Genomic DNA, 24414 nt, shown 5'->3' with positions numbered 1-24414 from the left:
TCAAGTGAGAAACGGAAATAGCGTCGCGCTTCCCGACTACGAGCCTCGATTTCGACCCCGCTCGGTGGCCCCCTTTCCTTTCCTCTTTCCTCCTCGCCCCTCTTGTGTCGCTCCGTTCGTGAAAATTAGACGCGTTTGAGGTTAGGTCCCCGTACCTTCTTGGATTCACGCGCGACGTCCCGGGCACCGTGGTGCCGCGTAAGTTCTCGGGAGCCTCGTACTCCCCTCGAGACTGTCGGGAATTCGGCGCCACTCGCCACACAAACAGTCGCGTGCGCGCTCGAATATCTGCCTCACAAAAATGGCGCGTTCCGCCAAGAAATGGCGCTGATGTTCCACGACGAGCTCTTCGCGCTCTTGCTCCGCTTATTTTCCTTTTCTTCTCTTTTCCCTCGCTTGTCTCCCTGCGCGACGTGTTCGAATCCGCGTTTGCGTTCGACGTGTTTGAATGCTCGTTCGTGTTAAACTTTACTCGGGTGAACGGCCGACCGTGAGTGTACCGCGATTTTTCAAAAGCGAGACAAATTTAAATTACTCGCCCTCGTTCGTTTCAATTTTCAACCATGTTTATAACAATCCGCAGAATCTCGGACGACCAAAGCCGCCGATAGATCGTGCAAACAAGTAAACGAATTCGCGTATTGAGTAAATGTAGAAATTTCTTGTCGAACGAGCGTATATGTACGTGTGTGTACGTGTGATTGCTGTGTCATTACTCAACTGAATCATATATATTTATCTAAGTGATATTCGATATACTCATGTTCAATAATAAGATATTTTTATTTCAGAGTCGTTTGACAGAGAAAATTTGTAGATTATTGAGAAATAAGTCGAAAGTTAGATGCAAAATAAGTGTTCATTTACTCACACTTTTTGCATACTTTACTTTTTAAAAATTGCTTTGCACAAGCCAGAAAAATATATCTTGTATGCTACAAATCTGTGCTTGCATGTTGTGTGCAAATATATTTAGGAATTTCTGCAGTACAAATGGAATCATGGTATTACATAAATTAAAGTGTTATATTTTTTACATTTAATTGTTTAATTGCTGGAATTATTATTCAACTAACATCGATATTTATTTTACAGGTACTGTCGTCATGTCCACTAATAAGGGGCAAAACTCAAAAGCATTATTGGAACCCTTGTCTTTGGATTCACACACATTGGAAGATAGCGATCTCGGCGCACTGAGTTTATCTCAAAGCGACGAGCAATATACTTCGAACGACTTTGAGGACCTTGCAAATATTCAAACAGAGTTTGAGTGCATGAACTCGGAGGGAGGTATGACGGACGACGATCGTAACGTTGAGACTGATACAACGGTACCTGATGTGGAGATGACTGATATTTCTGAACAAGTGCAGGCTGAGCATGTTTATACAATGGCAAATCAAAGCAGCCAGAATATTGTGTTCCAAACAAAACCCACCTTACAAAGAGTGCCAGTGTCGGTTCAGGTAACGTTTTTAATCGCAATTTTAATATATCAGCGCAAATGTAGCCTTTTTTTTATGACATATTTTTTTTTCAGATGAAACCAAACGTTCAGACCACGCAAAGCCAATCAATTATGATAGTTTCACCTGCAAGTGGTCAGGGCACCAGTCAAATTTTGAAGATATCGCATCCACCAACTGCTTCAGCTGAGCAATTGCAGTCTTTAGCTCAAACCTTGATTACTGGAAAATCTGCAGATGGAAGCATCGTTCAGTTAAAAACTACTCAGCCTAAGAGTATTGCAACAACTAGTGCCTCAGGAAACATTACGATCAGTAATGTGCAAAATGTTAAAATATCCCAACCAACGTTAAAACGGACAACGCAAAATGTCTCGCAAGGGCGTAATGTAAGATATTATAATTTTATAATTTTTACGAAAAATAATTTACGGAAAATTATCTAACATAAATAAAATTAATTAAGAAATATATTTGAAAAACAAAAAAAAATTATATACTTTGTATTTTTTTCACTATTTTTAATGTTTTTATCGTGTATAGAATCCACTAAAATTATATATTAATTAATTAGATATTTAATTTTAATTATATTTTTCAGGTATATACAAAAATGATATTGACGGGAAGTCACCCACAATCTGGTGCTCAACAAGTTCTCATAACGAGTTCACAAAGTGAAAATCAGCCGGCTCAAGGCATCAAAATTTTCAATAATAGTTCTTCTAATTATGGAAGTCCGGCAAAAAATATAACATTGGCACAGATGGGTATACTTTCTACCAATAAACAACATATTTTACCATCATCTTCACCAAAGCAGGTTTGCCTTGAATCTCATAATTACAACTCATTAAAAATTGTATGTTTTATGTGATATACAATTATTACACTTTTAATTTTTCTGTAGGGTATGATACTGAACAAGCTGCTACAATCTTCAACATCTCAGCCGTCCAAAGTAACTATAGTACCGGCGAATACCACAAAATCACCAATACCAAAAATTCTTCCTGCTCCAGCCATAAATCTTCAGGCCAAATCGTCAACTACAACAAATCAGCAACCTACATTCGTAACATCCAAGTCAGGCTCACAGCAAAATCCACAGAAAGTAATCATCAGACAGGTAAGAAAATTATAGATATCAAATAAATCATGTACATTTAAAAAATAAAAATTATATTTATCTTTCAACATATATAATTATAAGATAAAAATTTTTCTTTTAGGGTTCTTTGAAACCTGGCAATGTACTTGGAAGTGGACAAGTTATTAGAATACCTGCCAATCAAAATATTGTGACTGGATCAAATCAAGTCCATCAAATTCAGATGTCTGGAAGACAAGTATGTTATCTTACAATTAATCTACAATTAATTAATAATATAAATGATTAAATAGAATGTCTATTAGATTGTGCTATTTTTTTTAGGTGCAATATGTGAGATTAGTTAGTACTCCTTCAACGGGATCTACTAATGTTGTTACCGTGGGCAAATCAAAGACTAATACAACACTGCAAACTGTCGGTATTGGTCAGAAAATAGGAAATCAACAACAAATTGTAAAGGTATATGAAAATTTGATAAATTTAATAACCTTTTAACGAAACAAAAAAATATTTATATACTTTTTTTATTTAAAAAAACTAACTAAGAAATGTTAATGAGTTAATAATTTACGATCTTTATTTTACATAATATCTAAAATATTTTAAATGACAATTTTTTTATACTTTGTGTTTAGGTTGTGCCACTAAATACCGGAAGTCAATCTCTAAGAACTGTAGCGCCGAAGGCAACGCTGACAAGTGGTAGTAGTCAAAAATTACTTATACCTGCAACAGCTGCTACTGGGAGTCAGTCAAAGAATACAGTGGCAATTCCTGCATCAGCATTAAGTCAGTTAGCATCAGGACAAGCAGTCTTGTCAACCAATTCGAATGTTGGGAATATCGTCGTTTTACCTGCCCAATATATCCAACAACAGGTTTAATATTTCTTTATCTATTATCTTTATCAGTTTTCATGTTTTTTTTTCTTTTTTTTCTATTACTTTTTAGTATTAAATAAAATAAAAAAAATTTTTGTATGTTTTTAATTAAATTAAAACTTTTTCGAAATTTTTATATTACATGAAAAAAATAAGTCAATTTTATCAGGTACATTAGATAGCCAAGAGTGACATAATTCAACAAAATATTTATATAGTTAACGACAGCAAATACTTGTAACAATTCTTAAAAAAAAAATTTTTTATTAATTTATTTTTAAATATAAAATATTCTTGTCTGAGCAGTCAACAGATGAGACAAAGTTGAAGTCTCACCAAACAACGCCAGGTCTCTTAGCAAATTCGCAAAGTTCTACAGCGACTCTATGTGTGATTGATGGAAAGAATTCCCAAAAAACCGTATATAGTAATGTGGAACCAAACGGCATCAGGCCAAGAAAACCGTGTAATTGCACTAAATCACAATGTCTTAAACTGTGAGTATTTTATTATTATAAACGATTACACAGTGTCAAATAATTTTTCCTATCTTAAAAAGTTGGTGCACAACGCATAAATGCTTACGTTTGTAAGAAAAAGAGGGGGAGAAAAAAGAAAAAGTGAAACTTAAATATCCTAAAATAATATAATTATAAAGGCAGGTTAGCCGAATGCCTTTTTTTTTATTTAGTAAAACATTTTTTGAATTGGTCTTTTTTTAGAAAATAAAAATTAAATTATATTGGAAAATAGCGCGCGCACAGCGCGCGCGGTTTGTTTTAGTACAATAAAATTTTATTTGTTTTCAAATTAATAAATCAATACTGTTTTCACATAATAGGCTTTGGATTTTTACTGTCATTTGTTATTTTCATAATTGACAGAAGAATCGTTTCGCAATCTTAAAAAGGATTATGATATATATAATAAAATCTAATTAGAAATATTTATGTTGCAGTTATTGCGACTGCTTTGCAAACGGTGAATTTTGTCATATGTGCAATTGCAATAATTGCTCAAACAATCTTGGTAACGAGGAAGAACGACAACGCGCGATTAAATCCTGTTTAGAGCGCAACCCCAATGCCTTTCGACCTAAAATTGGAAAAGGCCGCGAGACTGGTGAAGATATAAGGAGACATAACAAAGGCTGTAATTGCAAACGTAGTGGATGCCTTAAAAATTATTGTGAATGTTATGAGGTATTTTGAACCATATAAATAAATTTTTAATAAAAAAATTAGCCATATATATATATATATATATATATATATATATATATGTATAACTTAACATACATAAAAAATACAGAAAAATTCCGATCATTAAAAAAGATTTTGAATATGCATCTATTTGCCGATGTAAAAAATTTTAAATATGTATTTCTCTTTCAGGCAAAAATTCCATGTTCTGCAAATTGTAAATGTATAGGCTGTCGTAATATTGTAGATCCAATTTTACAGAAAAAATCCTTAAAGGACCTAGCGGAAGCAACTGAAGTTAAAACAGCTCAGCTTAGTTTAAATAAGACGCAATTGCAGTTGTCTGAAATGGCATTTAGACCACCTGCAACATCCAATAGCGGTACAAGGTTTGTATGATAAGTTTTCTTTACAAATATATAATTTTATAATTTCAAAAATTTTTTATTTATACGTATTTGATTATTTATTTTAGGCAACCCTTCAATTTTCTGACGGAGAAGGTAGTGGAGATAACATGCCAATGTTTAATGGCGCAAGCCGACGAGGCTGAACGTAATATGTTTGACGATGAGACGTCCCAGCGTCTTATTATTGAGGAATTTGGCCGATGCTTAAAAGAAATTATCGAATCGGCACATAAAGCTGAAGCTACTTAGCAGGTGCATTTAAATATTCATATTTTAATTTTTATCTGTCATTGATTATGAAAATAAAATATACATAAAAATAATATAATGTGTGTTGGTACCAAAGACGTTATATTAAACAAGATGCGAAAAGTCTTGAGAATTTTTCAAATTCATCAAATTATTTCAAGCGCCTTGCAAGCAGAGTTTGCGACGAATTACTCTACATGTAAATTTGCTTCCGAGTAATACATAAGGATGATATAAGCTGTGAAAAAGCAAATCGCTTCCCTTGCTCTTGATTAAAAAAAAATTAAGTTCTATAATTTATACATCAGTATCAGATGCTTTTGCTGTATTATAAAAATTAATTAATTTTTACTTTTCATATTTAAGTAAAAAAAAATTATGTCAAGTTATTGAAAATTTATTCTCATTTTAAACACTAGTTCAAATGTATAAGTCGTATATTGGCAAATAAGCGATAGCTTACATTGCAGTTTTATTGCTTAATCATCACTTAACAAATTTATAGTGTTCAGAGGAGATGATAAAATATTTCATAAACTTATCTTGTCAATTTATTAGTTGCGATTCATATAATTTTATAAATAAGTCGTTATATTTGCGGAAATAATATATATTAAATACTAAAATTAGAATAACTATAGAAAAAATTTCATTAATCATACTTTTCTTTGTAGCTTATTTAATCGTAGAGAAGAAAAGTATCTATAATAGTTTAAATCGCAGTTGTTATGTCTTAATAATTAAGAAAACATAAATTTAATTTATACATATATTTTAAAACACGAATATGAAACACTAATAACAGCAGTAATTTTAATATATTAATCGCGTTAAAGTGATACAACTACGATTTCAGCTCTTATAAAATTTTTCTTCCAAAAATACATATTAAAAATCTTTATATATTATTTACACCACACATCTTATTTAATTGTGAATACTAAGTGTTTTAAAAACACTAGCTATTAAATAAAGCTCTACTTTCAGTAAAAGGTACTTGATATGACATACGAGAATTCTATTATTACTCTTAAAATTCATTTTTAGTTTTTAATGGTTTATAACTTAGATTTATCGACAGATCGATATTGATCGAAGGAAACTACGTCGTTTATTTAGACTTTAAGAGAAAATATTGCGATGTTTGAAGCACCTTGCATTATATATATAGATATATATTTACGTGTATTGCATAAAATAAAATTCTACGATTGAAAGTGCAGCTGCAGTTTATATAGAAATATTTATATGCATTCATATTATGTTATTGCAATTAAAATGTACAGTACATCAAACAGCCTCTTTTATTTTTATCTGCATCCAAAAAATGTTTAAATGGCCTTAGAAGTAAATTAATTGTTTATCGTTTTAATTTTTTTTTTTTTCCTGTGTAATACTCAATATTTTATGTAAAATTATTTTAGCACTTTGTGATTTGTAAAATTATAAATATTGTAATATAATAATGTTTCTGATATTTTATTGGAATAACATGTCGATAGAAACTGCAAATTCGTATTTAAAACAAAATATAAAGATAGAAATTAAAATTGGTATGTCATATCGATTAATACTATTTAAGGTGTAAACGATTTAATTTAATTAGTTTTTATATACATGTATAATATATTACTAAAATTTTACAATTTTATTTTTAATTATTTTATTATCTTCAAACTTTTCTTTTATATCTTTTTGTAATGATTCCACAGCAGAATTATCCATTTTTTCTAACGTAATAGTGCTTTCTTCTTTAGCATTTATTAAATCTGGACAATCTTTTTTTAAATGTGTTACATCTCCACAAATCTTGCAGCTACCACCATGAGGATAAATTCCTTTAGGATTATCGGGACATTGCATGGCAACGTGACCTTGTTCACGACAGATAAAGCACTTAGCATATCTATAACTAGAATCCTTGTTGACTTTGCATTCGAAGTGTGTATGTTCTGTTGAACCACATTTGAAACAGATGCCTGTGCAGGCTTCATTGCGATCGAGTTCGGGGCAATCTGATAGGTTATGTCCAGACTTGCGACAATTAAAACATGCTTGTTTTTTAACACGTGCCAAAGCTTTCTCAGCCCTACGTCTTTCCAATTTCATTGCCGTGTCTATTTCAGATTTTGGTATACCTAATATATCGATAAAATATAAAGTAAATATTTTAATTTTATTTAGAAATAAAATAAGTGATAGTCTTATTATAAAATTTAAATTCAAAATTTATACTTACCCTTCATTACCATTTTCTGTTTAAGTTCTGCTAATCTTTCTGCATCTTCCTTTTTTACAGGAAACCCATCATACATAACAATTTCTGTTTCTACACCGTTAATTATTATTTTTGTAACTCCAGTATTTGGTTTTCTTCTTTTATATTCACCTTTTTTCTTTAACTTTTCTTCTCTTATGAGTGCACTGCTATTTTTGTTGTCCTGTTTAAATCGTTTAGAATTATCATTAGATATTTCCAATTTTCTTTTCAGATTTCGCTTCTGACGTTTGCTCAACACAACATGATCTGATTGCATATTTTGTAAAGTATTTGATCTTTTTTCATTAGACATTGATTGTGAATTATTAATGTCTTGTTCTCTTTTTTTGTTTTTAATTATTCTATTTGTTGTTTTTTCATTTATATTTGCTTGCAAATTATCTATATTATCACTACTTTTGGATGTTTCTTCATTCAGATCATTTGTTAAATTTTTTCCAATATTTCTGTTCACCTTTACATTCTTAGACTTTTTTGCTTTAGTGTCAAATTTATTATCTTCAAATTCTGCCCATTCTTGAGTATCCTTAACACCACTATTGAAGGTATTTTCATGATCTTTTAATAACTCTTTTGCTGACTTTTTCTTTTCCAAAATTGTTTGACTTTTGTTTTCTTCTAATTGCTGTTTCATTACATGCCATGGTGTAGCCTCATTTGGCAACCTTTCGTTTGAGGCTTTAGACCCCTTTGCTCTTGCAAATCTAGTCATTTTTGCTTGCACTAAAAAATAAATAATTAGCTCAAATTTTTATGTCAATGAAGATACATGCACCAAATTAATAAAAACAATTTTCTCGTAATAATTTATAAATATACGCACATTGAATTTGCATAAAAATAAAATATTTATATTAAAAATAAATTTTCTTACCTGTATTTTAATTAAAGCGTTTAAAGTATTGTATATTCCGTATCGTTCACGTGGAAAGACGATTTTTGTTTCAGGTTAGGAATCTAATCCCTCGACGCAGAGAGACCAACTCGGAATCGCGACTTCCACGCGAAAATGACGCGAAAAGGCCATTGCTTATAGCATATATATAATATATGCTTTAAGGCGCATTGCCACGACAAAAGTGTAAAGCGGTGCAAAGCGGTGCAGGTGGAGTAAAATCCTCGGACGCTCCGCGCAACACCTGGTTCCGTTGACTAAGTTATTTGAACCTAAAAATTATATACAGGTAACAGTAGGTAATTTGTTTCTAAATCCAAAGTTTTGTAATGAAGAAAATTATGTAACAAAAAGAAATATTATCTCTAAAGTTTTCTAAATATTTTATTAAAAAAATATTGTAAAATAATGTTCTACATTCGTGTGCATATTTTGCAGTAAATTGTGCATAGATTTGCGACAAAGTATTTCCGCAGTTTCGCTGTACTGTATTGGCGACAGCAGTATATAAACATGTACAGTGTCATCACGGTCTTACGCTGGCGAGGATCTTTCAAAGCTGAGGAAATATTCATGCACTCTTAGATTCCCTTCCGCCTCGTTGGATTTAAATATTTGCGAGAACGTCGTGTGCCGAAGTCTGGCCGTTTGGTTGGCTGGATGTGACACAGCCGAATTTCGAACAACATCAGCTATGCCGACATCTTGCCTTCTAGACGTCCAGTTGAAGAAGAAAACAGGTGAAAAGCGAAATCAATTTCTCATTTTTTTTAGGCTTTACAATTCACATTAATTTGCAAAGAATGTTAATTATTTTTTCTAATTTTACGCGCTGAGTTTTTTTGTGCAATCAAAGAACAGATTTAACCTCAATTTGCACTTACTTGATTGACGATGATCTGAGGATTCATCAGCATCGCTCGTCAATTATATTCTGCTCTGTTTAAAAAAAAAATTGAAAAGAAAAACATAATTTTTTTTTATAGCAGAGCTGTTCGATGAAAATTAAGAAGAGTAACGGTGAAGAGAAAAAAAAAAAAAATCAAAACTGTTTGACAAACAATATCACGTAATGATTCTTAACTCACAACCAGGAATTGTTTCGTTACGCATTTATTATTCAGGCGCAGCTCGAGAGTTTGTGGAATAAATAAAGCCAAAGTACGTCGAAAAGGGCTAAACGGAGGAAACCGTTGAACGATTCGAATTCTACGGATTTTTGTTGGGCGCAGTGTCGATTACTGCCTGTGACGTGAATTTTTAGTAAGGTGCGTGCCCGGAATTCGTAACTCCAGCCTTGCAGGAAGTTCTCTTATGGCGAACATTGTTTCTCTTATTTCTTTTTCCAGATTAACAAAAGACGAGAAAGAGATCAAATCGCTCAAAGTTCTAATAGCGCCGGTATGTCTTACAGGCGTGAATGTTTGCGGTTGCAAGAGACTTATCATTCTCTCAAACTCCATAAAGATAGAGGAGAGGATCTCCAAGATAAACAGCGGTGCGTCAGAGAAGATACGTTTCACGCAGGTCGAAATGCCGCGCTGAGGTGTTCGATGACAGCCGAGGGTTCCTTCGTTCGAAGCACTTAAATACCGAGGGAACTCTGACACCCGGACGAAGCCGGAGGTTCCGAGGAACTGATAGTGCGGGCGTCCATATCTGCAGGGAGGTACGTAAGGTCGTGGTGTGTACCTGTCCACGCTAGAAACCGTTTCCGAGAAGGGGAACGGTTCCTTTCCCGGCTCCATTGGCTGGTCTCGAGGTGTTTAGGGGCCGGGTTCTCTTCATACCGCTCTCCATCGCGGATCGTCGCTCTCCGTCGGGGGATCCAGAAGGCGTTAATGAGACCTTCCACGTTCTCGCGCACCTACACCCGCAACATTCCTGGAAATCCTCGAGATTAACGCGATTATTCGCGTAGCCGCGATCGCTAGCAAAAGCGCACTCTTTTTAATTTTTAATTTTAAAGATATAAAGTAAAATTTGCGTTTATAATTCGTGCAAACAATTTGTTTGTTGAGCAAAGACCGTAAGAGAAAAAACCTATTCAGCGAATACAGAACTGATTAATTAATTATAATTGCTGACAAGTTTTATTCAGGTTGGAGCTTAAATCATTTGCGATGCATGCACAATGCGATACTTCCTCTAACGCAGTTCGATACCTCCAACCGGAAGCGCTTCCGAAATGCGCTTTTTGATGGGTTCTGCCATCGTGTAATATTTTATTCGCGCGTGTAAGAATACCGCTCACGTTCGCGGGATCTTAATGCTCTTCGTGACTTCCGGTATCGAGGTGAACTCGCGCCACCGACGGAGTCCCATGTCGCCGTTGGTGACCGGATATGGCGAGGGAATGGACATCCAAATCGGCTCGGCCTGGCCAGCTCTCCTCATACCAATCACGTATAAACCGTGTACCAAATACCGAGCAACCTCGGCGGTCCGGTGACATCATAGTCATTGTGTACATAGGCGAACGGCTTATTTTGTCGCGTATCTCCGCCGACTCCGCTCAGACCGTCGTCATTATCATTCCACTGCGGTAGCATCGCGAACGCGGATATTGAAACCGGTATGGCTTCGAATTTCGACGCCTCGCGAAAGCCAGCTTGCTCGCGCGGCAATTTCGTTTTTTTTTATTAAGCATAGCTCGTACATAAAATTCGAGAATCATGAGACCTCTGCGATTTCAATCTTTGGCAAATCGGTTTAAGCTATTTGATCAGTAAACGGTCGCTATCATTAAAACTAGAAACCAACGCACGCGTCGTCAATTCTGTTACTTTTTGCTTTCCGACGAGGCAAGCATCTTTCTCTCGTACGGCGACAGGGAAATTCCTCGTCTCTGACATCGGCGACGGTATCTAGTCATTGCATCGCGCATTGATCATTCCTCGTGCATCACGATGAGGGAATGCGACGAATCTGCATCACAGCGAACGTACGGACGCGTGTCTCGAAGTCACTTTTTACGAAACGACCAGCGGGGATGTTCAAAATCGTTTAGACTGTTTCTTTAGGCATTGCGGGGCGAGGATTAATTCAGTTTTGATCTTTATCAGGCAAAGATTCGACGGCAACAAAATTGACGAATTTAACTCCGTGGCGATGCTTCGTGCGATCATACTTGGCGACAGAACGACGCGGGGAAAACCATTTCTACGGTAAATTAATGCGATGTTATTTTTCCGACAGGTATGCACGCTCGTCCAGACATTTCTCAGGTAGCGAAGGTACCGGACGTTATCGAACAGCTGTATAAACTCGGCACCCCGCGTCGCAGAAGGTTCACCGCGCGCGCTACAGCCGCACGACGCATACCTGCATAACTGTGGCCGCGCTTAACACTAAAACTGAAATTTAATCACCTAGACGCTACAGAAGACGCTTAATTCCGCTCGCCGCAAGATTTTAGCAGGAACTATCATTTAAAATAACGCAAAATATTTTCTCTGAAGCTGATGGTAAGTAAAAAGATGCGAGCGTTATCTGAAAATTTTCGTAACTTTGACTAACAATTGTCGAACCACGAGGCTATTATATTATTCACATCGATTTTGCTTGTTCTTACTATTTCGTTTTTTTGCAGATATTAGAAGAAAAAACTCACCTCGCGGCACGAAAACTGTCTCGAGAGGGAAGAAGAGCGATGAACGACGCACAGTTCTCCTTTTAAACGGGAAAACAGTTCAGGAGTGAGTTATTCGATCGTTGATCAAGGTAACTTGGTCGTTCCACGAGCGATTAGCAGGTATCATCGCGGCGTTCCGTCGCGGAGAAAGTCATCGCCGGCAACAATGACGACAGTTGCCATCGTCGTCGTCGCCACCACCACCATCGCCGTTTCGTTGTCGCCCGGCGTTGCTCTCCAGAGAGGAAAGACGACTGGGAGGAGGGGAAAAGGAAAAAAAAAAAAACGCACCACTGGAGGAACAATTAATTTGTACGCAAAACACGTACGCGAGAACGACCGCCGCGATGGAACGCGCCTACGTCGCGTTCTCCACCATCTCCATCCGGTGCGCGGAACATTCGGCTGCCAATCGCGCCGGCCACGGATATAAATACGTGCCGGGTGTATCGTTCTCCTGCCTGCTGGCTGTTCAATTAGACAATTTCGCCGACGGTACGGCTCCCAGAGATTTGAGGGCGCATGATGAACGAAAAATGTCTGAACCTTTCGGGGACAGCTTCCGGTATAAATTTTGGGCTACGCCAGGCGATTATCTCGCGTTGTTCAATCCTTATCGCTCCTATAGATCCAACACGATGCGATAAAGATCAAACGGAGATGCTCGAAGCAAGTTGCTGGCGAATAGCGGCGCGAGTACCACTAAAACTGAAAGCGGAAGCTGACGGAATTCCGGAAGGACCTCCACCGCAGAAGCTGATAAATTTCGCGAACGGTCTAGGACGTGATCGACATTAGTGGCGAGAGGAAAAAGAAGAGTTCAGCGATTTTCCGAAGTTGTCATTTCCCACAGCGAAACAATGCGAGACATTGACGAGCGCTGAGGGGGGAAAACAACGCGACAGGGCAAAGATCTCGGTGGAAGTAGGCCGTGCAAATGAGGTAGGCTCTGTGGAGCGCGTTTACTGTATGACCGAGGTGACGGCCGTGTGTTAATTGCAGAACAAGCGGCTACAGTTTTGTAGGGCAGGACGAAGACGCGAGCACGATGTGAGGACCCGCTGACAATGGAGAACGCGGAATCAGGAACGAGGACGTCGCGTCCTGAAGAAGAACGTCCTGGTGTTCGCCCCGGGAGCGATGACGATCGCTGCTTGGACGGAAAGGTACGTACCGGCCGTTATTAGCGCGCTAATAATTAAGGGGCGGTAATTAACTCCAGTTAAGACTTAAGTGATAACAGAATGCACCTGCGGTCAACAAATCGTTTTACAGAACACTCATAATTGCGCGGTACCTTTAATTAGCGAAACACCGATGGAAAATCTTCCACGCCGGACCCGATAGACTCCTACGCAAGAATACAGGAACTTTAAGTCAAATTAAACGGTCGAATTAACACAAAGATAAGACAGAAATCTCCGGAAGCATTTAAAACAAACACCTCGTCTAACAAGTAAGTTCAACAGATTTAATAAATCGATTGTTAGTCGAGTTTTGCCTATCCATTTTAATTAACAACCTGGTTTTCTTCCAGCACTACGCTTAGAGTACTTTTGCACTCGCGATACCAATTGACACCAATTGACAACATTTGACAACATTTGGAACAGCTGTCTCGCGACGAAAAAGTAGAGATCATCTATTTGACCGAGAGTTGTTTTTGAGATTTGCTGTATATTAAGGTATTTCTTTTTTTCATTATTATTATTTTTTAAATGCCGACAGTAAAATTTCTCAAATGTTTCTTTTTTTAATTCGTGTAAAAGCCTTAACATTTCCTCTTTAAAAAAGTTTTATCGCGTCGGTACCACGCCCGAGATCCCGTGGCTTATCGCGGACATACGTGGAGAATCCAAACGTCTCGTGATACCGCAATAACACTGTCGGTGTGTTTATAAATTCGCAATCAAGGCTCGATTCTCCTCCAAATTGTCTAGTACAAGAAATGTATTCGATTAAGAGCGGCTGGTCTGGGAAAACAACGCGCGAGAATGGATTCGAAATGTAGGAGATTGCCGCTGCAAATGTGTTTCAATTATATCAAAAAGTACGAAAAAAGAATCGAGGGAAAAAAAGAAAAAATATAGAGAAAACATTCTTACCTAAAGATATGAAGCTCACTTTTCTCAGAGCTCATCTTTCAGTCTCTAACAAAACGTTCCTTTTTCTGTAGAGTGGCACTTCCTTTGGTGTTATTCTTGCAAAGTAATTTATATTGCACTTTAAAACAAGGTCCATGACTTTTCGAAAGGTTCGCGATCTTTCGCAATGGCATGGGCCGCAAACACAGTGCGCAATCATACACAATTGTTATCCCGAGCACGACGCGATGATCAGTGCGGTCGTCGCGACGGCCGCGGATCGTTTTAACTAGGAAATCGTTCTCGCCTTACAGGATGCCGGTGCGTCAATATTGACACGTTTCTTACGAAACGCGAGAGAACCGGGCTTTCGACCGTTCTCTATCGCCGGTCCTCCTCTATCTGGGGAATGCCGAAAAACCAAGCGCGCCGCACAGACTCCGAATTCTTCTCTTACAATTCACCGATAAGATATCCCGAACGCACTGATCACGGTCGCGTGTAACATATAACATAACGAAATATGAATATTTAATGTACAATATCATACATTTTTCAGTACCGATGTTTAAATATTAATGATTTATAAATCAAATAATAATTAAACCAATGTAACTATTAATTAATTATTATTGATAACGTACATAATTATATGTCATGTACACTCATGTTACTAATTACTGAGTCACATTAAGTTTTTGCTCTTGGAAAAAGTAGACATGAGTCATCTTTGTATTTATATCAATTCTGATTGCCTGTGTAATCCATATTATGCGAGCAAAACTTGTGAAATAACGTCATCGTCGTAACAAATGTGTAAGAGTATTGCAGAGGAAACAGGAAATTGATTCAGGGAACAAAAGATTCGTTGGATAACGAAGACAATACCGTATTGATTGAACGTAAAAGGTCGCGTAACAATAATGAGCATCGGTGACGCTCGGTTTGTGCAACAAAATCGAGAAAAGAAGGCGGCAAAAAGTCTAACAAAATCTAAAAAAAAAAACACGAGAAAACGGTAATTGGCGTAATATTAATTCTTTATTCCCTCTTTTATATAATTTCTTAATCATGTAACAACAACTGCCAAGTAACAATGTCGCTATTTACGCATATCGACAATTTAATACAATGCAAGCAGGAACATACGGTCGTGTATAAATTAATTGGCGCAGAAGGGAAAGGGCGAAACAATATTATATATATATATATATATTATTATTATGCAGTACGCTCCGCTTATCGAACGTTAAATTCCACAAATTGAATACCGCGATACGCAGGTATTATCCGTGGTATTTTATCACTAAAGTGTCGCCCTGCACGCAGCATAACAAAAACCAAGTTATTAGGCAGCTACAATTGTACACTAGTCTCGCGCAATGGATGGATCCTTTTTCTTTGGCCGGTTACATGGTGTAAAACGAAGTTACTGGGATACAAAGATAATAACGGGACGCAAAATAAAATTAAAAAAAAAACATAACATATTTCTACGTTTCGCAGACAATTGCACATTAATTTGGAACTTCATGTTCGTCGAGGAGCCGAGAAACGAGGTGGAAAACTTCGTATTACTCCTAAGAAAAAAGTAAAAACCTTGTGAACAAACGCGCTATATCTCTCGCGATAATAGTGATAACAGCGTAACGACGATCACTATAGCGATAGCCTCAGAAATTATGAAACGCATAAAAACGTAACAAATAATATACGGACGTTACAAGTGGTCGAGTGTCGCTTACAACTTTGTGCATAAGAATTAAGTAAAATTGCGGTCGTAAATTTGTGCAACCGATATTAACGTTAACATTGGCTGAACTTCAAAGCCTCGTACTTCAAGCAAATAAGCGAATATTAAACGAGACAGCCACAGTCTAACGAAGATAGTCAATTAAAAAACATTATTCATATAAATTATAAAAACGTAATAATAAAAACAACTTGAACCGCGTACAAAAATATATATTACGCAAAACATTTTCCAATATACTTTACATTAATAATCTAATCTTCGTTAAAATCACATATTTTGTTGCTACCTCTCTTTTCGTTATTATATAATATAAAACTATTACCTTTTTGTAACGAGAATCACGTTGTACTATTTATCACTAATATAACTTTCTCTACCCGCGAAAGACTTCGGTCGGAAGTCTCGCAATATAACTACATTAATATACTATTTTGTCAAGCATCGTAAAGTGAACATTTCATTAAGTTCGTTACGTTAAACGCTCGTAAAGTTATTCACGATATACCTATAAACTTGTGAAAAAAAAATCTTTATTACGATAAGCGGTATTTCCTATTATTTCAAATTGTTAAATCGAAATTTTTTAATTTGTTTTGCTAATAATTTTATTCTAGCTTAAGATAATTTTTTGTGTTCACTAAATGACGAAGGTGCTCGGTTGTTAATTAGAAAGAGTTAATATCAATTGTGAAAGTGATGAAGAGGAACTGTCTTAAAATTAAGTTAGATGACAGCGGAATAAGTAATTATTAATTGTCACGTGTAATTAATGCCTTCGTGCAGAATATTGTTGCGTTGTCGTGTTTTAACGTAAAAAAAAATTAATATTTTTAGCGAATAATAGGAAAATTGCACCATAAAGTTGAAAAATTAGATTTCAAGATAGATTTGATATAACAGAAAAAGATAATAAATAAAATAACGCGAATGAAAACTACATATACTAAAAATTATTAATTTATATCAGAAATATCTACATCTAGCTTCAGACTTCTTTAACATGTTATTAAAAATATGTTAATAACCTTTTTTTTTTAACTAGGAAACAAAGGAATGGTGCAAGTAATTACAAGGAACACAAGCAGCGAGCTTTCTTATAAAATGCTATTACTCTAACTGCTCAAACTGATTGCAAGAACAACGAAACATTTAAAAACAATAAATATTTAAACAAAAATAAATAAAAATCTATCCATATCCATGTATACTTATGTGCGTTCATGTATGTGTTATATATTTGAAATTCGGTTTTTTATCCTATATTACTACTCGAAATATAAAATTTCTTTAGAACGTGTTTTAAAATTTGATTATCTTGTACCTCGAGCAATTTTTGTTCGTCGCGATACTTAGAATATCACGATACCTAAAATATGTAAAGTACTATCGCGCATGCTGTCATTTACACTGCCTATTACGATGAGAGCCTAGCATGTTTGTGGACGAATCTGTACTTTGTACCGAACAGCAGATATAAGATGATTAAACCGTGAATTCTTGCACTTACGCAAGCTGCACGGAATTAAAGTAAGATATTAGTCTACAAACGTTTTAGACAGCACTTGCGTAACTTTTGTAGAACGTGTTCAATAATACACATTAATGTGTGCGCACTAATCATGTGATTATTGAACTAGTCACCTCGTTTAAGATAACAATTTGAACTACCACTGATATTTTAATCACCAAATTTGAAGCGTGCTAAGATAATGTACGTCATGGCATCACAGTTTCCGTAGATCGTACATATAACTCGAGATTTAGATTTTGATGATACATTTCTCTTTTACGAATATTTGCTTCTCGTGAAAGTTACAAAGTCGAAAGACAATACCATGAATCAGTCTAAAGCTTATGATATGCGATATTAATTTATCATTCGCTTCTACGGAAAATTGTAGTTATCACCTTTGAAAGCGTCCAGGCAAATATATTTTATATTATGTCTTTATATGTATATGTAACTTTTTAAGATATCTTTATGATTTGAATTTGAATCAACTTCTTAGGCTAGTTCGCGACATAATTTCTATTAACGATAATATGCAAGTAAAAAATTCATATATAAACTCAGAATGGGAACGCGTTCCGCATTCCATTCTCTATAATATTTAACGTTTTTTGATATTTTTTTCTCAAATCGCATACTTTATGAAATTTTAAAGACTAAGTCTAAATATTCAAGCGATATTACATCGCCGTGGCATTAAATTTCATTTTCCATTGCACTCCAAGAGCATAGTACCGTTTTACTAGGCTACTTCGTTAATTCGCGAGAGGCGATACGAATATTGCTTTATATTCTAGTCACGTTTACCACATTCAATTGTCGAGTTGTTCTTGTTACAACTCCCATGACTTATACGACGCTGTCCAGGGTGCAACGACAGTCCATGACGGAAACTGTGCCAGAAACTTCTTAAATCTCGGAGATCTTTGGTGTTCGCCATGTAAAAAATGTCCGGCTAATGCGATAGACAAGTATGGTCCTTTTTGCACCGTGGACACCTAAACACAAAAATCCGTAATGCAAGAATGCATACAGTGTGAAAAAACAAAAAATTGTTTTGCAAGAACTTACATTTAATTCGATAGAAAATGTATATGGCACACAATCTGAGGCACATGCGTAATAAATAAAATAAGTCTCTCTATCGTTCCATTTTGGACCTTGCAATGGTTTCTCGTTAAGTATAGACCATTTTACTAGATTTACACCTTTGTAAGGAGACAAAATTATACCTATGTGATCAGGACCTAAAGAAATAAAAAAGTATTTAATTGTGCTTCAGATAAAATATATAAAATTTAAATTATTAAAGTATATCTTACCTGTAACGTTGAATGTGAAACTAACAATATTTTGTTTTGCAGTCTTTGAAATTATTTCGAGATTTGTAGGAATATTTAAGAGCGGAGCAGGTCCGGGTATCCAGGTAGTTTTCCTGTAAAAACAATCGTCTTAATTTGTACGTTTATATTCGATTCGTACTACTAAATCTGATGTGTACCACAAAAAAGTTGTGACCGGCAGTAAATACGGGAAACCGCAGTATAATTCCTTTTCACAATCCCGAACTGTTGGTGTTGCGGCAGCTACTTCAGGTACTATTGATTCTATACTGTGAGGACTATTCATATCTAAATCCACTAACCAATATCCAGTACCGGAATACCTATCACTACCATCTGCATTGTAATACTGGCGTTGACTATGCTGTAAAAAAAATTTACAATATGTACGAGAAATAATACAAGAGCTTATTATATTTTTTATTAAACAAGAATTTTCGGGAGAAACATGAAAAGATATAACTATGTTACCGCGATCATAAATCGTTGTGGAGCAGGCGATAATGAATCACCACTGTAAGGGAATCCAAGTGGTGTTAGAATTAACACAGCAATAGCGATTAAGAAAATTCCAACGATCACACTTATAATTCGTTCCGCGTTCTTTATTAGAAGCACTATTGGCAACTGAAAATATTGTGAGTTTTATTTACAGACATTAAGAAAAGTTCGTATAAAATTAAAGGTTCAGAATTACGTCGTGCGAATAAAATTGAAGCTACTAATATTTTACCGTGAAGCAAAATAGTTGGCAGAATAACACGGACAGCATGTTAGCCATTAAAAATTCGGAATTAATACTGCTACCGAATCGTCCCATTATTGGGATGAAGAGATAGAGAGCACCGAGCGCTAAATAAAATGACTGTATATAAGATAAACTCAACGACCCCAATTGGTAACAAAGCCATTTCCAGTCTATAAAATTCATAAAAGTACATTCAATTGAGTGATTAGAATACTTTTAACATAGTCGACACGAATGGTTATCGGTGTTAGCATATATACAATATACATATATGTAAAAGATTTATAAAGAACAAATCGCGTGTTTACTTACCTCTCCATTTACTGAAAAAACTGTGTCGCACGATATTTCCAACTGCTGGGAATAAAACCCAATGTAGCGGTATAAAGCCTGAACGTATTTTAAATAATACGCACACAAAGAGAATTAGCATCCATATTAAGGAATATGCATCACAGTACATATGATATAAAGTCCAGACAGAACCGACTTCCTACAATTAATATCGATTATGTGTCCACTTATTAAATCTATTTAGTATATCTGACTCGTAAATGTGTAATTATTTAATTTAGATTATTAGAAGACATATTTCTATTACTTACTTTTTTCTGCCATGATCCGACTTGCAGAAATACAATCATCGATACAACAATGGTGGGACAGATATACAAGAAAAATAACCAGGCCGGTCTTGCGTACCAACACATCACCTTTCCCAGCTTGGTCAGGATCAAGGAGATAAACGAACAAGAAATCGTGGAGGCCAACCATGAGAGTATGATCACCCCGATGCATATTAACACTTGTCTCATGTACATCCATTTTTTAACATCTGTATCCGATAACGCAGAATTCGATTGTATTACTCAGATTTGTTCGAGAAAACGAGAACCGATTTGAGGTCTACTGGCGCAGCCGGATCTAAATAATAATGATATATTCTTACTTCTACGTGTACTCTGCATATTCAAATGGATAGAGTATCCAGCTATAATTATACTGGCGATATTAACTGTACTGGCAATGTACTGTGGCCATCTAATAACGAATGCGCCCAAAAAATCGAAGAACACGAGACTGCCCCGTGTTTCTTGCGCATCCGCGTCCGATAAATGGTCTCCGAATATCATTCCTTGTGTTAAAGCGAGAATGTTATCGCCGGTTCTTTGTAAAGCTCCCAACGGTATCTGATCGACGTTATCAAACTTAGTGTGATACACGTAACCATTTTTTGACCATGCAAAGTCCAAACCTGTATAAAATTTTACAGATACGTTAATACTCTCTGCAAAAATTAATTATAAGGCTATATCGTAATAGACAAATTTTTTACGAACCAGAAACTTTTCCGAAATCTCTGAATATCCGAAAATCTGTGTCACCAGGTACAATGCCGCTCTCAAATATTTCTTGAGCCAATGATGATGCGTAAGGATATGGTACAGATTTGGCATATATCTAATAAAATAATAATAAATTACATATAATAAGATTAATAGTTTTACTAAATGAAATGAAAGAAATCGCAAAATAATGTACTTCAAGAATCCAAGGATTATGAGGTCCAGCTTGGAACAATAATTCACGTCCACCAGCACCACACGCTTCTAGATTTATAAATGTACGGATGTCTTTTGCCCAAGGGTGCTGTGTTATGAAGCCATGGGACGCCTATAAAATACACATTGTAAAATGTTATCACAGTTCCAAAACTAATCAATGGAACCAGAGATTAGATACGAAATTAATATACCTGCAATATATTTTCTTCTGCTCCATTAAATAAAAATATAATGCTGTGTTTCAATATTTTCGAGCTCTGAGTAATTATCCGTAAAATTTCTAACATCACAGCGCATCCGGCGCCGTCATCAGAGCCACCTGAAATGTTTCATGCAGATGACAATTATGTAATTATGCAGACGGAATACTACACGTATCATGCACAATAACAGATTTTACCTGGACTTTCTAAAAACGAATCAAAATGACAATTAAGCAGCAAACTATTCATTGTCGGCCTATGAGGTCCGACTTTAACAATGACGTTTTGTACATTTCTGTAGACATTAGTCATGCCGTCGAGAAACTTAAGTGGAAACGCGCCGCTGTGTTTTGTTATGTTAAAAAGAATCTTGTGATTCTCATTTGCCGTTTTCATCACATTATTGATCGTCGACGTTAGAAATTTAACAGCTAGAACTTCGTTCTCGTAGCTACCAGCGATACGGGGTCCGATTGACGTGAGATTAACAATGTGATTACGAGCACGCTCGGCGACAAATCTTCCCGGGTGCAGTCCTTCCGTATCGATAGTAACTGGATCAGGTAGATTCTTTTCCAATACGATTATAATAAAGGATATGAAGAGGAAGTACGTGAAAACAAAAAGGAGATGCTGGGTGTCGTTTGGCAGTACATCTTGCTTTCTCGAGACAATTCTGTTCTCATAAGGTAACTCGACTGACGTTCTTTTCGTCGTTTGCTGTCTCAGTCTCACTCCGTCTCTCTGAAACTGAAATGCAATAATTACAGTGTATTTACGTAATAAGCATTAGTATACATTTGCATAACGGTCGCATGAATTCTGTGAATTTTCTTGCCTGGGTCAAGAAGAAAAAGGGGGAGAAGGAAGGAAATAGAGAAACGGAGCAAAGTCATCGTACTCGGAGCAGAGAACTTACCATTTTACATGCGAAGGCGCTAAATGACAGAAAAGGCACTTTACAACCGTCAAGCACGCTGTCAGACTTCACGGATAAGCTGTATGCGTCAACGGAACCACCACCGCATAGAATTACTCGGTCCCAATCTCGCTCGCCGCATCAGAAAGCATAGAACGCACGTCGCACTGCATCGGGCACACTGCCCGCACACTACACAGGCCACCTTCGTGAACTTCGCGCCTCTCGTTCGCGCGACAGAAACGGGAACGACGTGGCGCGTTGCAAACCTGCATACATATACTCGCATTTCTCCCCCCCCTTTCTTGCTCTCTATCCTTATCTGCCTTAAGTCTCTCTTTTTCCCTCCACCTTTGGCACTCGGTATCGTCTATCTTCCTTCCTCCTTCATTGGGTTATTGATTCTTATTCTTAGTAACTCGGTTAACCTAGGTGTTGAGCTTCAATATAAAATCTTATTCCTTTTTTTCCCTTGGAGAATAAAATCTCTGAAAAAAAAAATAGGTAATAAATTTCAGTTTAGTCTACTCCCCTCTTTCCCTCCGACTCAATCTCCATCTCGCTTCCTCTACTCTCCCTCCTTCGGCTCCTAATTCGCGCCTTCAGCGTTGCGCCTCGTAACGATCGATCAATCATTTCTCATCGCGCTGAAATATTTACTCGCGCGAATAACTTGGGCGTCGCACGATCACCGACAAAGTATATATATGTACATATACGTCTAAAGGCGCACCGCCTAGCATTTTTACCTTGCAGATATTTGCCCAAGAAAGAAGCCGACCCTTGTCCATTCTCATGTTCCTTTTCTTTTCGCAGAAAGACTTTTCGATTCTTAAAGCGCGCGGTTTATCGACATGTATGCGCCGTGGCCTTGTATGATACACACATTTGGCCGATATCGCGCATTATATTATCACTAATCAGTTTAATTTATACAGTTACGACATACATACGTATAGTACGACAATTTAGAAGGCATGAAAATTGAGTGCCGGCAATTCCGATAATCGGCGCCTACGCAATCACTGATTTTTATCCAGTCGATTGAAAAAACAACACGGTTGCTCTTGTCTGTTTGCTCACAATCTTACGTTTAAAACACCGGAAAAGTAAACTTGTACAGGAATAAACTGTAAAAATAAAAAAATTAAAAAAGCTGAGTAAAATACATTGATTAAATTAATTTAATACTAAATAATTTCGTAATTAATGTGATGTAAAAAGAAATTAACTCTTATTCTTTAGCTTAAAATGAAAAGATTTTTTATTGTATTACTTACAGATTTAATTTTTTTATTGCTTGCAGTTTTTACTTGAAATTCATAGTAGCTGTAATAACAGACTTGTTGCTATCCATCAAACTGTGAAAAAAAAAAAACAAGGCTTAACTGTTTTATAATTACAGTGATTGTTTGACATATATATTCTATACAAACAGCTATAAAAACTCTAGCTTAATTGAAAGCTAACATTTGATTGACACAATTGATCAACAAGGTTATACTATCTTCTGTCAGTATTGAATTTTCTAATATGATTGTACAGGAAAGAATATATTAAAAATACGTAAATATATTATGTTAGAGTACTGAGTAAAAGATAAGGAGTAATCAGAAATAAAAATATAGAGATAAGCATGAGATAACCTAGTGAAAAAAAAGGATCTTACTTTATCTTCTTTTCTAATTTGCAGATAAGTTTTTTTTATATTTAAGATGTTAAACATCTGTTCTTCATTTTTTTATTACGATTTGCAAGTCATGTAATCCAGATTGTAGATTTTTATATCTCTAAGTATTTGTCAGAGAGATATCCAGAGTGTTTTCTTCAAAACGAGTCGTATACTTCCTTCAACCTTATATAAAAAAGCATGTGAAACGCCTGAATTAACTAAATCTCGATTTTATAGTTACCGCTTAAAGCCGACGCTGAAGCCCTAGCGCGCCGACCAATCACAGCGCTCCATAGATCGCCTGATTGCAAGTTCGCAACAGGCTTACGTGACTCGTTCTATTGTGTACTACTAGAGGACACGGCGAGCACGCGGTTCGAGTTCGAAACGAAAATGCCGAGGCATCCGCGCGTCGTAGCCCGTTTCTCGTGTCGAACTCGAGGATTTGAGACGGTCGGGAGTGTCGTGGACTATCTCGC

General features: G+C 36.1%; 3 protein-coding genes and 1 long non-coding RNA gene across 9 annotated transcripts; 2 read left to right on the top strand and 2 right to left on the bottom strand.

Moving 5' to 3' along the window:
* The first annotated feature begins 100 nt into the window (after positions 1 to 100).
* LOC139108597 (protein lin-54 homolog) lies at positions 101 to 6620 on the top strand. 2 transcript variants are annotated; one of them, XM_070667030.1, is made up of 13 exons: positions 101 to 624; positions 792 to 1004; positions 1096 to 1469; positions 1544 to 1858; positions 2071 to 2292; positions 2380 to 2598; positions 2702 to 2818; positions 2905 to 3042; positions 3219 to 3461; positions 3771 to 3961; positions 4423 to 4666; positions 4859 to 5055; positions 5142 to 6620. In XM_070667030.1, the coding sequence occupies exons 3-13, from the start codon at positions 1107 to 1109 to the stop codon at positions 5323 to 5325; spliced, it is 2433 nt and encodes an 810-aa protein (XP_070523131.1). In that variant the 5' UTR covers positions 101 to 624; positions 792 to 1004; positions 1096 to 1106; the 3' UTR covers positions 5326 to 6620. The 2 variants fall into 2 exon arrangements, with proteins under 2 accessions (XP_070523131.1, XP_070523130.1); XM_070667029.1 differs by having other exon boundaries at positions 101 to 1004.
* Positions 6621 to 6917: 297 nt separating this feature from the next.
* LOC139108605 (titin homolog) lies at positions 6918 to 8634 on the bottom strand. The gene is made up of 3 exons (XM_070667043.1): positions 8481 to 8634; positions 7565 to 8329; positions 6918 to 7463 (listed from the first exon to the last, which is right to left on the bottom strand). Exons 2-3 carry the CDS (start codon positions 8316 to 8318, stop codon positions 6958 to 6960), a joined length of 1260 nt encoding a protein of 419 aa, XP_070523144.1. The 5' UTR covers positions 8319 to 8329; positions 8481 to 8634; the 3' UTR covers positions 6918 to 6957.
* Positions 8635 to 8699: 65 nt separating this feature from the next.
* On the top strand, positions 8700 to 17157 carry LOC139108616 (uncharacterized). Of its 4 annotated transcripts, none has more exons than XR_011546688.1 (8): positions 8700 to 8790; positions 8940 to 9769; positions 9851 to 10170; positions 11700 to 13077; positions 13138 to 13301; positions 13411 to 13591; positions 13673 to 13820; positions 17018 to 17157. It is a non-coding gene; the product is annotated as an uncharacterized lncRNA (long non-coding RNA). The 4 variants fall into 4 exon arrangements; XR_011546686.1 differs by lacking the exon at positions 8700 to 8790 and having other exon boundaries at positions 8801 to 9241; positions 9626 to 9769; XR_011546687.1 differs by lacking the exon at positions 8700 to 8790 and having other exon boundaries at positions 8803 to 9769; positions 11700 to 11968; positions 12094 to 13077.
* LOC139108596 (endoplasmic reticulum metallopeptidase 1) lies at positions 15242 to 24069 on the bottom strand. Of its 2 annotated transcripts, none has more exons than XM_070667027.1 (16): positions 23933 to 24069; positions 23544 to 23624; positions 22264 to 23393; positions 21542 to 22094; positions 21333 to 21460; positions 21119 to 21250; positions 20917 to 21037; positions 20526 to 20831; positions 20182 to 20411; positions 19889 to 20069; positions 19562 to 19746; positions 19300 to 19455; positions 18987 to 19192; positions 18808 to 18920; positions 18557 to 18732; positions 15242 to 18483 (listed from the first exon to the last, which is right to left on the bottom strand). In XM_070667027.1, the coding sequence occupies exons 3-16, from the start codon at positions 22264 to 22266 to the stop codon at positions 18319 to 18321; spliced, it is 2655 nt and encodes an 884-aa protein (XP_070523128.1). In that variant the 5' UTR covers positions 22267 to 23393; positions 23544 to 23624; positions 23933 to 24069; the 3' UTR covers positions 15242 to 18318. The 2 variants fall into 2 exon arrangements, with proteins under 2 accessions (XP_070523128.1, XP_070523129.1); XM_070667028.1 differs by lacking the exon at positions 23933 to 24069 and having other exon boundaries at positions 22264 to 22910; positions 23013 to 23393; positions 23544 to 23774.
* Positions 24070 to 24414: the final 345 nt, after the last annotated feature.

Source organism: Cardiocondyla obscurior, linkage group LG15 (genome assembly GCF_019399895.1).
Source record: "Cardiocondyla obscurior isolate alpha-2009 linkage group LG15, Cobs3.1, whole genome shotgun sequence".
Classification (NCBI taxonomy): Eukaryota; Metazoa; Arthropoda; class Insecta; order Hymenoptera; family Formicidae; genus Cardiocondyla; species Cardiocondyla obscurior.
This window is presented reverse-complemented; position numbering and strand designations above follow the sequence as displayed.

Coding starts and splice junctions, on each gene's coding strand:
- LOC139108596 (XM_070667027.1), bottom strand. Junction 21,251..21,332: donor CAGAAGAAAATATATTGCAG/GTATATTAATTT, acceptor TGTATTTTATAG/GCGTCCCATGGCTTCATAAC. Junction 20,412..20,525: donor TATGCAGAGTACACGTAGAA/GTAAGAATATAT, acceptor TATCGGATACAG/ATGTTAAAAAATGGATGTAC.
- LOC139108605 (XM_070667043.1), bottom strand. CDS start 8,318: ATGACTAGATTTGCAAGAGCAAAGGGGTCTAAAGCCTCAAACGAAAGG. Junction 7,464..7,564: donor ACAGAAAATGGTAATGAAGG/GTAAGTATAAAT, acceptor TCGATATATTAG/GTATACCAAAATCTGAAATA.
- LOC139108597 (XM_070667030.1), top strand. CDS start 1,107: ATGTCCACTAATAAGGGGCAAAACTCAAAAGCATTATTGGAACCCTTG. Junction 1,470..1,543: donor GAGTGCCAGTGTCGGTTCAG/GTAACGTTTTTA, acceptor TTTTTTTTTCAG/ATGAAACCAAACGTTCAGAC. Junction 3,043..3,218: donor ATCAACAACAAATTGTAAAG/GTATATGAAAAT, acceptor CTTTGTGTTTAG/GTTGTGCCACTAAATACCGG.